This window comes from Oncorhynchus gorbuscha, linkage group LG25 (genome assembly GCF_021184085.1).
Source record: "Oncorhynchus gorbuscha isolate QuinsamMale2020 ecotype Even-year linkage group LG25, OgorEven_v1.0, whole genome shotgun sequence".
Classification (NCBI taxonomy): domain Eukaryota; kingdom Metazoa; phylum Chordata; class Actinopteri; order Salmoniformes; family Salmonidae; genus Oncorhynchus; species Oncorhynchus gorbuscha.
Genome location: NC_060197.1, coordinates 19,086,626 through 19,100,390, shown reverse-complemented (window position 1 = coordinate 19,100,390; position 13,765 = coordinate 19,086,626). Strand labels below are relative to the sequence as shown.

The following is a 13,765-nucleotide window of genomic DNA, read 5'->3' as shown; positions in this document are numbered from 1 at the left end:
ATTTGCTGAAAGACGCTGAAACTGTTGGTCTGGATTTTAATGGAGGTAATTTGTTGAAAATGAAAATGTTGTTCTGGTATTTTCTTTCAGGCAATTCCATGTTTGATTTTCTATCCCCAATTGCGTGGTGTCCAATTGGTAGTTACAGTCTTGTCCCATTGCTGCAACTCCCGTAAGGACTCGGGAGAGGTGAAGGTCGAGAGCCGAAATATGACCCAGCCAAGCTGCACTGCTTCTTTACACAATTGCTGCCTCAGTAACTCACATTTTAAATTTGACATTGTCTTCAGGAATTATTCCCAAAGCATGGAGATATGCTGTTGACACTCTTTGACAATTACCGACCAATTTCTAAGCTTCCTTGTCCAGCTAAGATTCTTGAGTCATCGGTAAATGTGCAGATTTGTTATTTTTTGACTGATAAATGTATTTTCATTGTGAACCAATCAGGATTTAGACCAGGGCATAGCACTATTACAGCCACCACATTAGTTGTGAATGACCTTGTCAATGCTTTGTATGCTCAAATTAGTTGTGCTGCTTTGTTTATAGACCTGTCTAAGTCCTTTGATACTGTTGATCATTATATTTTGTTGAAGAAACTGTCATCGATAGGCCTTGGCTCTATCGCATGTTCTTGGCTTCGTGACTATCTTAGAGACATAACTATTGTGTTCTTCAAGTACATAAAGGTGTTCCAGAGGGATCAGTATTTGAACCTGTTCTTTTTACGATTTACATAAATGCGAATGGTCAAAAATTGTGATCTTTATTTGTATGCAGATGACACTATACAATTGCTCAGACTGCTGATTTAGCTATGTCAAATCAAAATCAAATCCAATTTTATTTGTCACATACACATGGTTAGCAGATGTTAATGCGAGTGTAGCGAAATGCTTGTGCTTCTAGTTCCGACAATGCAGTAATAACCAACAAGTAATCTAACTAACAATTCCAAAACTACTGTCTTATACACAGTGTAAGGGGATAAAGAATATGTACATAAAGATATATGAATGAGTGATGGTACAGAGCAGCATAGGCAAGATACATGTGTGAGTGGACCAATTCAGTTTGTCTGTGATGTGTATGCCGAGGAACTTAAAACTTACTACCCTCTCCACTACTGTTCCATCGATGTGGATAGGGGGGTGTTCCCTCTGCTGTTTCCTGAAGTCCACAATCATCTCCTTAGTTTTGTTGACGTTGAGTGTGAGGTTATTTTCCTGACACCACACTCCGAGGGCCCTCACCTCCTCCCTGTAGGCCGTCTCGTCCTTGTTGGTAATCAAGCCTACCACTGTTGTGGCGTCCGCAAACTTGATGATTGAGTTGGAGGCGTGCGTGGCCACACAGTCGTGGGTGAACAGGGAGTACAGGAGAGGGCTCAGAACGCACCCTTGTGGGGCCCCAGTGTTGAGGATCAGCGGGGTGGAGATGTTGTTGCCTACCCTCACCACCTGGGGGCGGCCCGTCAGGAAGTCCAGTACCCAGTTGCATAGGGTGGGGTCGAGACCCAAGGTCTCGAGCTTGATGACGAGCTTGGAGGGTACTATGGTGTTGAATGCCGAGCTGTAGTTGATGAACAGCATTCTCACATAGGTATTCCTCTTGTCCAGATGGGTTAGGGCAGTGTGCAGTGTGGTTGAGATTGCATCGTCTGTGGACCTATTTGGACGGTAAGCAAATTGGAGTGGGTCTAGGGTGTCAGGTAGGGTGGAGGTGATATGGTCCTTGACTAGTCTCTCAAAGCACTTCATGATGACGGAAGTGAGTGCTACCGGGCGGTAGTCGTTAACCTCTTGCTCCTACCTGGCACGCAGGCGTCCCATCTAGAGCTCTGGAAATGCAATGCGCTACGCTAAATGCTAATAGTATTAGTTAAAACTCAAACGTTCATTAAAATACACATGCAGGGTATTGAATTAAAGCTACACTCGTTTTGAATCCAGGCAACAAGTCAGATTTTTAAAATGCTTTTCGGCGAAAGCATGAGAAGCTATTATCTGATAGCATGTAACACCCCAAAAGACCCGCAAGGGGACGTAAACAAAATAATTAGCATATTCGGCGCTACACAAACCGCACAATAAAATATAAAACATTCATTACCTTTGACCATCTTCTTTGTTGGCACTCCTAGATGTCCCATAATCACTATTGGGTCTTTTTTTCGATTAAATCGGTCCATATATAGCCTAGATATTGTTCTATGTAGACTGTATGATAAACGGAAAAAAAGCGGAAAAAAACGTTAATAAGCGATAAAATTCATCAGGAGGCGATGTAATTTCTAAAGATGTCCGTGTCGAAAAAATGTCTTGGAGAGAGGTCGACCAAAACATCCGGTCGGAGACCGGAGGGAATCGGTTCCCTTGTGTCGGTTTGACCAAGAATCAAAGCTGAATCAAATGACAAGACTTCAACCTCTTAGTGCCCCCCCTCCCGGATCCGGGATCGTGACTACGGCTCAAGCTCATTACCATAATGCACAATACGAAAAAATATTCCTAAAAATATTTAACCTCCACACATTAACAAGTCCAATAGCTCAAATGAAAGATAAACATCTTGTTAATCTACCCAGCAAGTCAGATTTCTAAAATGTTTTACGGCGAAAACATAGCACATATATTAGATCACCACCGAAACAAAAGGCAAGCGGCGGCCATTTTGTCCCAGAAAAAATACAATTTATAAGTAGGATTAAAAAATGTATAATTCACTAACCTTTTGAAAATCTTCATCAGATGACAGTAATATTACATGTTACACAGTACATTATTATTTTTTTCAATAATATGCCATTTATATCCATAAATCTCGGTTGACGACATTTAAAAAAAAAACATGCTACTCAAATGTCCGGAGAAATGATGATAGCTCCGACAGATAACGTCAGATAACAAGCAATAAACATGACTAAATATACATGTTCTACATATATTTACAAAGATACACTTCTTCTTAATGCAACCGCTGTATTACATTTATTTTTAACGTTACAGGCATCGTTCACTGGGCTATACTATGAGTCGGCGCTCAGATATTAGCAGTATGTCTCCTCTACGTTTGGAGTCCACAGAAACCCAAAATAACCACATAAATATTCCCTTACCTTTGATGTTCTTCCATCAGAAGACGTAGAAGGAGTCATACTTACCCAATAAATCGTTTGGTTTCACGTTGTGTGTCCCTGTATTAGCATATGCTAACAGCTTCGGCTGAAATGCATCAAAAATGACTTCTGGTCCAGCACTCTTGCGCACCAAAACTTCCAATTTACATATTATATGTCGATTAAACTGGTCAAACGATGTGCAAAATCAAGCTTTATGCTGTTGTTAGCATGTAGAACAAAGGACAGCGCTAATAGACAAACCGGCTTCAAATGCTGGATCTTGGAAAAAAGACGTCCTCCAAATCGGCCACGCGCAATAGAGTGCATGCTTTTCAGAGGGACACGAGCAATTTCGCGCGCCAAATGTGCAGGGCTCGTGGGATTCTCACAATGAGCGTGCCATTTGAAAGCAGGCATCGCGCTAAACAGATAGACTGTTCTTGGAGCGGTTGCTGCCTGGGAAGGGTGGGGGCGATGACGTCAAAGTTGACCCAACTTTTCTCTTGACAAGAGAGAGTTTGGGAGAAAGGCTGCCCTGAGAGTTCTGCTTTACAAACAGACATAATTTAAACGGTTTTAGAAACGTTAGAGTGTTTTCTATTCAATAATAATTTTTTATATGCATATATTAGCAATTTTGTAAAAAAATATTTTCAGTTTCCTATGGGCACGCACTTTCTCCAACGGGGGCAGTATAGAGGGGGAGCTCTATAAGAGGCTAGACAACGTGTGGAAGCTGTAGGCACTGAAACCTCGGTCTTATGTAATTCGGTTCACTTTGAACAATTCCTGGAAGTAGCGCAAGGATATTTATTTCCATTTTCAGTGATCAGGTTTTCCTGCGCTTTTCGATTAAACGCACGTTCTGTTATAGTCACAGTCGTGATTTAACCAGTTTTATAAACGTCTGAGTGTTTTCTATCCACACATACTAATCATATGCATATACTATATTCCTGGCCTGAGTAGCAGGGCGCTGAAATGTTGCGCGATTTTTAACAGAATGTTCGAAAAAGTAGAGGGTCGACTTAAGAGGTTAAGCTCAGTTACCTTAGCTTTCTTGGGAACAGGAACAATGGTGGCCCTCTTGAAGCATGTGGGAACAGCAGACTGGTGTAGGGATTGATTGAATATGTCCATAAACACACCGGCCAGCTGGTCTGCGCATGCTCTGAGGGCGCGGCTGGGGATGCCGTCTGAGCCTGCAGCCTTGCGAGGGTTATCACGTTTAAATGTTTTACTCACCTCGGCTGCAGTGAAGGAGAGTCCGCATGTTTTCGTTGCAGGCCGTGTCAGAGACACTGTATTGTCCTCAAAGCGGGCAAAAAAGTCATTTAGTCTGCCTGGGAGCAAGACATCCTGGTCCGTGACTGGGCTGGTTTTCTTCTTGTAGTCCGTGATTGACTGTAGACCCTGCCACATACCTCTTGTTTCTGAGCCGTTGAATTGAGATTCTACTTTGTGTCTATACTGACGCTTAGCTTGTTTGATAGCCTTGCGAAGGGAATAGCTGCATTGTTTGTATTCGGTCATGTTACCAGTCACCTTGCCCTGATTAAAAGCAGTGGTTCGCGCTTTCAGTTTCACGTGGATGCTGCCATCAATCCATGGTTTCTGGTTAGGGAATGTTTTAATCGTTGCTATGGGAACGACATCTTCAACGCACGTTCTAATGAACTCGCACACCGAATCAGCGTATTCGTCAATGTTGTTATCTGCCGCAATACGAAACATATCCCAGTCCACGTGATGGAAGCAGTCTTGGAGTGTGGAATCAGCTTGGTCGGACCAGCGTTGGACAGACCTCAGCATGGGAGCCTCCCGTTTTAGTTTCTGTCTGTAGGCAGGGATCAACAAAATGGAGTCGTGGTCAGCTTTTCCGAAAGGAGGGCGGGGCAGGGCCTTATATGCGTTGCGGAAGTTAGAGTAACAAGGTTTTTCCGGCCCTGGTTGCGCAATCGATATGCTGATACAATTTAGGGAGTCTTGTTTTCAGATTAGCCTTGTTAAAATCCCCAGCTATAATGAATGCAGCCTCAGGATGTATGGATTCCAGTTTGCAAAGAGTCAAATAAAGTTCGTTCAGAGCCATCGATGTGTCTGCTTGGGGGGGATATATACGGCTGTGATTATAATCGAAGAGAATTCTCTTGGTAGATAATGCGGTCGACATTTGATTGTGAGGAATTCTAAATCAGGTGAACAGAAGGATTTGAGTTTCTGTATGTTTCTTTGATCACACCACGTCTCGTTAGCCATAAGGCATACGCCCCCGCCCCTCTTCTTACCAGAAAGATGTTTGTTTCTGTCTGCGCGATGCGTGGAGAAACCCGCTGGCTGCACCGCCTCCGATAGCGTCTCTCCAGTGAGCCATGTTTCCGTGAAGCAAAGAATGTTACAGTCTCTGATGTCCCTCTGGAATGCTACCCTTGCTCGGATTTCATCAACCTTGTTGTCAAGAGACTGGACATTGGCGAGAAGAATGCTAGGGAGTGGTGCACGATGTGCCCGTCTCCGGAGTCTGACCAGAAGACCGTGGGATCCATTCCGTTGTCCTGGTTGAAAGGCAGAACACAGGATCTGCGTCGCGAAAATCATATTCTTGGTCGTACTGATGGTGAGTTGACGCTGATCTTATATTCAGTAGTTCTTCTCGACTGTATGTAAGGAAACCTAAGATGACCTAAGATTGTCATGTTTTGTCATTGATTATCATGTCTTGTCCCTGTGCTTCCCTTCTATTTGTTTCCCTCTGCTGGTCTTATTAGGTTCTTTCCCTCTTTCTATCCCTCTCTCTCCCCCTCCCTCTCTCCCTCTCTCGCTCTCTCTCTCTATCGTTCCGTTCCTGCTCCCAGCTGTTCCTCATTCTCCTAACTACCTCATTTACTCTTTCACACCTGTCCCCTATTTTGCCCTCTGATTAGAGTCCCTATTTCTCCCTCTGTTTTCCGCTTCTGTCCTTGTCGGATCCTTGTTTGATGTTTGCTGTTCTGTGTCCTTGTTCCGCCCTGTCGTGTTTTTGCCTTCTTCAGATGCTGCGTGTGAGCAGGTGTCTATGTCAGCTACGGCCTGTGCCTTCCCGAAGCGACCTGCAGTCTGTGGTCGCGTCTCCAGTCGTTCCTCTCTACTGACGAGTGGATTTCAGTTTTCCTGTTTTGTATTTACCTAAGATAATATCCAGGATTATCGTTTTTGTTTAAGACTGGAATAAAGACTCTGTTTCTGTTAAGTCGCTTTTGGGTCCTCATTCACCAGCATAACAAAGATGACCTGGGGTACTAATGTAAGAAATAACACATAAAAAAATAAAAATAACTGCATAGTTTCCTAGGAACGCGAAGCGAGGCGGCCATCTCTGTCGGCGCCGGAACCCTGTCAAGATTAAAGTCTGATTTTGCAGTTGTTCAGGAAGCCTTTACGAATGTAAAGCTTGTACTTAATACAGGCAAAACTAAATACATTCTGTTTTCAAAGTCTTGTAAAAGTATCCGTTGGGTTGCATCTTCACTCAAATCAAATCAAATGTTATTGGTCACATGCACATGTTTAGCAGATGTTATTGCAGGTGTAGCGTAATGCTTGTGCTTCTAGCTCTGACAGTGCAGTAATATCTAACAAGTAATATCTAACAGTTTCACAACATATACCCAAAATGCATGTAAATCTAAGTAAGGAATGGATAAAACATATATACATGTATGTCAGAGCGGCATTGGACTAAGATACAGTGGCATAGTAGTACAGTAAATATACATATGAGATGGGTGATGCAATATTTACAAACAGTTAAAGTGACTAAGAATCCATAGAATAGCACTGTACTATATACTGTACATATGAAATGGGTGATGCAATATGTAAACACAATTTAAAAGTGACTAAGATCTGTTTTGCCACCAAGTACTAAGTCATGTTTTGCAGAGGGGTCAAATACTTATTTCCCTCATTAAAATGCAAATCAATTTATAACATTTTTGACATGCGTTTTTCTGGATTTTTTTGTTGTTATTCTGTCTCTGAACAAATAAACCTACCATTAAAATTATAAACTGATCATTTCTTTGTCAGTGGGCAAATGTACAAAATCAGCAGGGGATCAAGTACTTTTTCCCCTCACTGTATTTGTGTGTGTGCTGATGTGACTGTTGTTCCCAGGGCATGTTTGTGAAAGAGACCTAGGTCTCAATGTGTCGCCCTGGTTAATTCATAGCTACACAAACACAGCTACTCACACAGCCTCACAGAAAGCGACGCACACACAGCTAAATACACACACAGCTACACACTCCATCTGACCTTGTATCCGTTCTCCTTGGCGAAGCTGAGAATGACTTCTCTACGTTCTATAGTGGTGTTGGTGGCATCAAACACCTGAGGGCATGTACATCATACTAGTTCATCTAAATTCTAACTGGTTCAAATAGATCACAGGTGTTAAACTCGTTCCTTTAAGCCCTCCATGGAATGAGTTTGGCACCCCTGATATACACCATACTGGTTCATACAGTATAATGTAGGTTCATATACATCATAGTGCTTAATATATATCAGTGATGGGCAACTGGCATTTTGTAGGCCTGCTGATAATCCCCCCGATCACAATTTTTTTTTTACCCAGTCGAGGTCTCAACTTACTGTTGAGCATTAGAATAGGTGCAATTTCCAAATTTGTTTGTGCATCAGCATTTTTTCTCAATGACTGACTCAATGAGTCACTCAATTAGTAAGCATTTTTTTTTAGATTGGTAAGTTAGTCTAGCCAGCTATCTAAACTTGAAGTAATCATGGTCGAATTACTGAATGTAAAATAAAAAACGGAAAACATTTCTCTCCAGCCTACGGCAAAATGTGTAGAATCACAGGAAATTTGCTGTAAAGCTGTACATCTTCTCTCTTTGCCCAATGTAAAAATAAGTAGAATTGCATGAAATGTTATATAAAATTGCTAAATCTTATCTCCGCTATCAAGAGGGGGGCCGCTAAAATGTTTTGCTTGCAAGGTGGGGTGGGACCCCCAAAAAATGTAACTTAGGATCCACACAAGCAATGTACACACTGCATGTGTGGGTATGGATGTCGGTACGCAGACCCGCTAACCACTGCGACCCCTTATGATGAGTTCAGAGTTTTTGTGACCCCCACCCCCATCAAAGTTGCCCATCCCTGATATAGGTTAATATTGCTTTATACTAGTTCATACAGTATGTATTCGTATTGGTTCATATACATTGGAGTTTGGAATGATTGAAACCCTTGTTAAAGATGAACAAAAATTACTGTATAAAATCGAATAATGTTGGTCTCCCCTAAGATCTCCCCTAATGTGTTCTCCATTCTCATAAAACATTTTATAAAAAGGCTCAGTGCCGTTATCCTCGCAAGGTCAGGTATTAAAAGGTATTGAACACAGGGGTTCCAATCATTTTGACCCCTACCTTTTTGTAAAAAATATACATTACTTGTTAAACCATCTCTCTCTCTCTGAGGGATTGTATTAGCATAAAACAATATAGTTTCATGAAGATCCCATATTGCTTCATAGGATTCCATGGTGGTTACTCACTGCCACCTGTCCTTGTTCCTGCATGAAGTAGGCACACACATCCTTCAGAGCCGCAATGGCACAGGCCCTACACACCCGCACGCACGAGCACAGACACAAACACACACAGTGAGCTTGCATCATACTCTTAGGACAGACTAATTCATATTCAAACAGGCTGTCTGGTCGGTTCATACTCATAACAGGCTCTCATTAGTTTATACTCTAATAACAGGCTTTGTGATTGGTTCATACTTGCGTATCTTCATGGCCTCTTGGTTGTCAGGTCTAAAGAACTCATAGCTCTTATAGGACTGGGTCGCATCCCGCCGGTATTGACCTACATTAAAGACTGGAGAGGACAGGACCACACACACACACACACACACACACACACACACACACATTTTATGTTGTGTTTTTTTAACCATTATTTTAATCAGGTAGGTTGACTGAGAACACATTCTCATTTTCAGCAATGACTTGGAGAATACTTACAGGGGAGAAGTGGGGGGATGAATGAGCCAATTGGAAGCTGGGGATGATTAGGGCTAGATTGGAAATTTAGCCAGGACACCAGGGTTAACACCCCTATGATATGTGCCATGGGATCTTTAGTGATCACAGAGTCAAGACACCCATTTAACATTCCATCTGAAAGACTGCACCCTACACACTGTAATGTCCCCAATCACTGCCCTGGGGCATTGGAATATTTTTGGGGGACCAAAGGAAAGAGTAGCTCCTACTGGCCCTCCAAAACAACTTCCATCCAGGGAAGTAAATCCCACAAGAGGGCTAATGGAATCATATTGCAAATGTACAAAACATCACCAATCACGACGTGGCCTTTTCTCCTAAACGGAAAAGACTTTGAAAACACAACTTGGTGAGTATAGGTTTGGCATAATGGGCAGTTGGCCCCGAACAAGATGGGGTCGAGGCCTCAAAGGTTTTTGAGTTATGGCCATTTTTCCGGGATTAAAGGTCAAAAATGAAAATAGAGCAATAATTTTTCCGCTTCACGTAAATGAACCTACGGTGTGGCATTAACCCTTCACAGTTAAAAGAAGGTGTTTACATCAAACAGTTTTCAATGACTTCTCTCCCCATAGGAATACATTGCCTGCTCCCCTAGGTTCAGCCTGAAGCCTACGTGGGTTATGAATGTCTTATGAAACTGTCTTCGATGACAATCCATCAGGCCACTATGAGGTCTACCTGTGTTGATTCTATGCTTCCTGGAGCAACTGGAAGTGGTGAAAACAAACCAGCAGTTTGTGATAAATAGTGCATTTAACCCTGTTTAAATCAGTCAGTTCTTAACGTAAACACTTCAAACTCAGGATTCTGTAAAGGCATATACCAGTCAGGATATGTCTTTACTTATAGCTTCCTGTGCCAACCGGAAGTGCCTTAAATGGTGTCATAGGGGCTGTTTCGAAGGGTTAAAAAGGTCAGATCTTATCATAACTTCATGTTTGATTAAGCAACCCCTATGAACTGTAAATCAGTCATGTCTCCCATAAAATTTCCAAGAAAAACTCACACACACACAGCTAGGACAGAGGGACACAGTGTGGTGCGTATAGACAGACATTGCCTGCAATAGTTAACTAGGTTCGAACTAAAAAATAATCGTCAGACCTAGAGTTCTGAAACGTTAGAAACCTGTTCTTGACCTCAGGTTGATAGTGCGTGGTGAGTTGCGTGGCTCTAGAAGGTTCTCGTACCGAGAAACAGCCTCGTACATTTGCAACATCTTCAATTCATTTGGACCATTACGAAAATGATGACATTTTGAAATGTCCCAGAGTCGCAAGACTAAGTGCATTGAAACAGGCTCGGCCCATAGAGACGGACCCTAACGTTTCTGCTCATTCAAGGACCCCGTAGCAAGGAATGGAAAAAAGTAGATTTTCAGCACCATTATGGTCTTGCTCGGGCACCGAATGACCTATCAAGCCGAAACTCTGGATTTGGGGTCGTCTCACATTGGCCTACACATAATGTCAGAACTGGACCCGCAGCTAGAATGTAACTATGTGTTTCACGTTTTTATTATGTCTTAATTTTAAACTAACGCCGCTGTGAATTATGGGCCTTCTCTGAAATATGTGATAGTTGGCTTCTAAACGAGTTGGAAAAAGTGGGTGTGGTGTCAGTTTTGTATCAGTTTGGTGTCAGAATGACATCTAATTGACTGATGGACGGTGACTTGCTGGCTGACTTTTGTCCATTTGCAATATGTTTAAACAGTGAGGTACCATCACCAAAATGACATTCTGAAATCAACACATGGAGAGGAACCAGAAACACTGCCCGGCCATCCCGAATTCATCGTACCAGTCAATTTCGCATTTCTGCAGTATTTTTGAGCATGACAAATTCGTGATGGTAAATGCCAATCGAAACATATCGCAAACCCACACCAGCCGGGCCTGGTCCCACCTGTCCATAAACTTTACCACAGGGTTACCCCCATCCCAAGGGCTTACCACTATCCTGGTGGTCAGTTCCCCAAGGCAGCCCATTTCATGGCCTTCCCCAAGTTGCCCTCAGCAAAGGATACCGCTGATCTCATGATTACCCGTCTTTCGACTACACGGACTTCCCTACATAACGCATGAAAATCATCAGCAGGGTCGCCTAGTGGTTAGAGCATTGGACTAGTAACCAGAAGGTTGCAAGTTCAAATCCCCAGAGCTTACAAGGTACAAATCTGTTGTTCTGCCCCTGAACAGGCAGTTAACCCATTGTTCCAAGGCCATCATTGAAAATAAGAATTTGTTCTTAACTGACTTGCCTAGTTAAATAAAAAAATATTTTTAAAAAATAGGGCAAATGGATGGTCCCTAACTAGATATCCGCAGGTGCTATTTAAAATAGGCCGACGGCCTCAGGTCATCCCCCACCCAAGGCCTGGTCTTCCAGGAAGTCAAAAAGGAACGTTTCCAAAACACTTGGTTTCCAAGATATACATGCATTTATTTTTAGATTTTTTTTTACTGTACCGGAAAATTCCACCAGATGGCGACTGACTGTATATGGCAAATTTACATTCATAACCAAATGGACATGGCCATTTCTTGTAAATGGAACAGACTTCAAAGATGAATAATCACAAGACTAGGTGCATTAAAACCTCCTCGGTCCATAGAGATGGACCATACACTTTTCAGTCCGATAGCCCTTTTAGCAACACCTGAAAAAAGTGCATTTTCAGCACAAATTAAGGTCGCTGCTCGGGCTCCAAAAGACCTATCGAGCCGAAACTCGTTATTTGGTGTCGCCTCAGCTAGACCTACACATAATGTCAGAACTGGACCCGGAGCTGGAATGTAACTACGTGTTATACGTTTTTATTATGGTTTTAACAGAAGGCGCTGTGATTTTTGGGCCGGCTCTGAAATATGTGATAGCTGGCTTCTAAACGAGTTGGACATCATTTACATTTACATTTAACATTACATTTAAGTCATTTAGCAGACGCTCTTATCCAGAGCGACTTACAAATTGGTGCATTCACCTTATGACATCCAGTGGAACAGTCACTTTACAATAGTGCATCTAAATCTTAAAGGGGGGGGGGGGGTGAGAGGGATTACTTATCCTATCCTAGGTATTCCTTAAAGAGGTGGGGTTTCAGGTGTCTCCGGAAGGTGGTGATTGACTCCGCTGTCCTGGCGTCGTGAGGGAGTTTGTTCCACCATTGGGGGGGCCAGAGCAGCGAACAGTTTTGACTGGGCTGAGCGGGAACTGTACTTCCTCAGTGGTAGGGAGGCGAGCAGGCCAGAGGTGGATGAACGCAGTGCCCTTGTTTGGGTGTAGGGCCTGATCAGAGCCTGGAGGTACTGAGGTGCCGTTCCCCTCACAGCTCCGTAGGCAAGCACCATGGTCTTGTAGCGGATGCGAGCTTCAACTGGAAGCCAGTGGAGAGAGCGGAGGAGCGGGGTGACGTGAGAGAACTTGGGAAGGTTGAACACCAGACGGGCTGCGGCGTTCTGGATGAGTTGTAGGGGTTTAATGGCACAGGCAGGGTGCCCAGCCAACAGCGAGTTGCAGTAATCCAGACGGGAGATGACAAGTGCCTGGATTAGGACCTGCGCCGCTTCCTGTGTGAGGCAGGGTCGTACTCTGCGGATGTTGTAGAGCATGAACCTACAGGAACGGGCCACCGCCTTGATGTTAGTTGAGAACGACAGGGTGTTGTCCAGGATCACGCCAAGGTTCTTAGCGCTCTGGGAGGAGGACACAATGGAGTTGTCAACTGTGATGGCGAGATCATGGAACGGGCAGTCCTTCCCCGGGAGGAAGAGCAGCTCCGTCTTGCCGAGGTTCAGCTTGAGGTGGTGATCCGTCATCCACACTGATATGTCTGCCAGACATGCAGAGATGCGATTCGCCACCTGGTCATCAGAAGGGGGAAAGGAGAAGATTAATTGTGTGTCGTCTGCATAGCAATGATAGGAGAGACCATGTGAGGTTATGACAGAGCCAAGTGACTTGGTGTGTAGCGAGAATAGGAGAGGGCCTAGAACAGAGCCCTGGGGGACACCAGTGGTGAGAGCGCGTGGTGAGGAGACAGATTCTCGCCACGCCACCTGGTAGGAGCAACCTGTCAGGTAGGATGCAATCCAAGCGTGGGCCGCGACGGAGATGCCCAACTCGGAGAGGGTGGAGAGGAGGATCTGATAGTTCACAGTATCGAAGGCATTCGATAGGTCTAGAAGGATGAGAGCAGAGGAGAGAGAGTTAGCTTTAACAGTGTGGAGCGCCTCCGTGATACAGAGGAGAGCAGTCTCAGTTGAATGACTAGTCTTGAAACCTGACTGATTTGGATCAAGAAGGTCATTCAGAGAGAGATAGCGGGAGAGCTGGCCAAGGACGGCACGTTCAAGAGTTTTGGAGAGAAAAGAAAGAAGGGATACTAGTCTGTAGTAGTGTGTAGTTTCGAGTGTAGGTTTTTTCAGAAGGGGTGCAACTCTCGCTCTCTTGAAGACGGAAGGGACGTAGCCAGCGGTCAGGGATGAGTTGATGAGCGAGGTGAGTTAAGGGAGAAGGTCTCCGGAAATGGTCTGGAGAAGAGAGGAGGGGAT

General features: G+C 43.8%; 1 protein-coding gene across 1 annotated transcript in view; it reads right to left on the bottom strand.

The window, feature by feature from the left end:
- The window catches only part of LOC124014050 (6-phosphofructo-2-kinase/fructose-2,6-bisphosphatase-like), a 52,757-nt gene that overhangs the window by 30,314 nt on the left and 8,678 nt on the right, over positions 1-13,765 (bottom strand). Inside the window, exons 3-5 of the mRNA XM_046328729.1 lie at positions 8,922-9,018; positions 8,688-8,754; positions 7,421-7,495 (exon numbers count right to left, since the gene is read on the bottom strand). Coding sequence (XP_046184685.1) covers positions 7,421-7,495; positions 8,688-8,754; positions 8,922-9,018 — 239 coding nt within the window. The remainder of the gene's footprint in view (positions 1-7,420; positions 7,496-8,687; positions 8,755-8,921; positions 9,019-13,765) is intronic.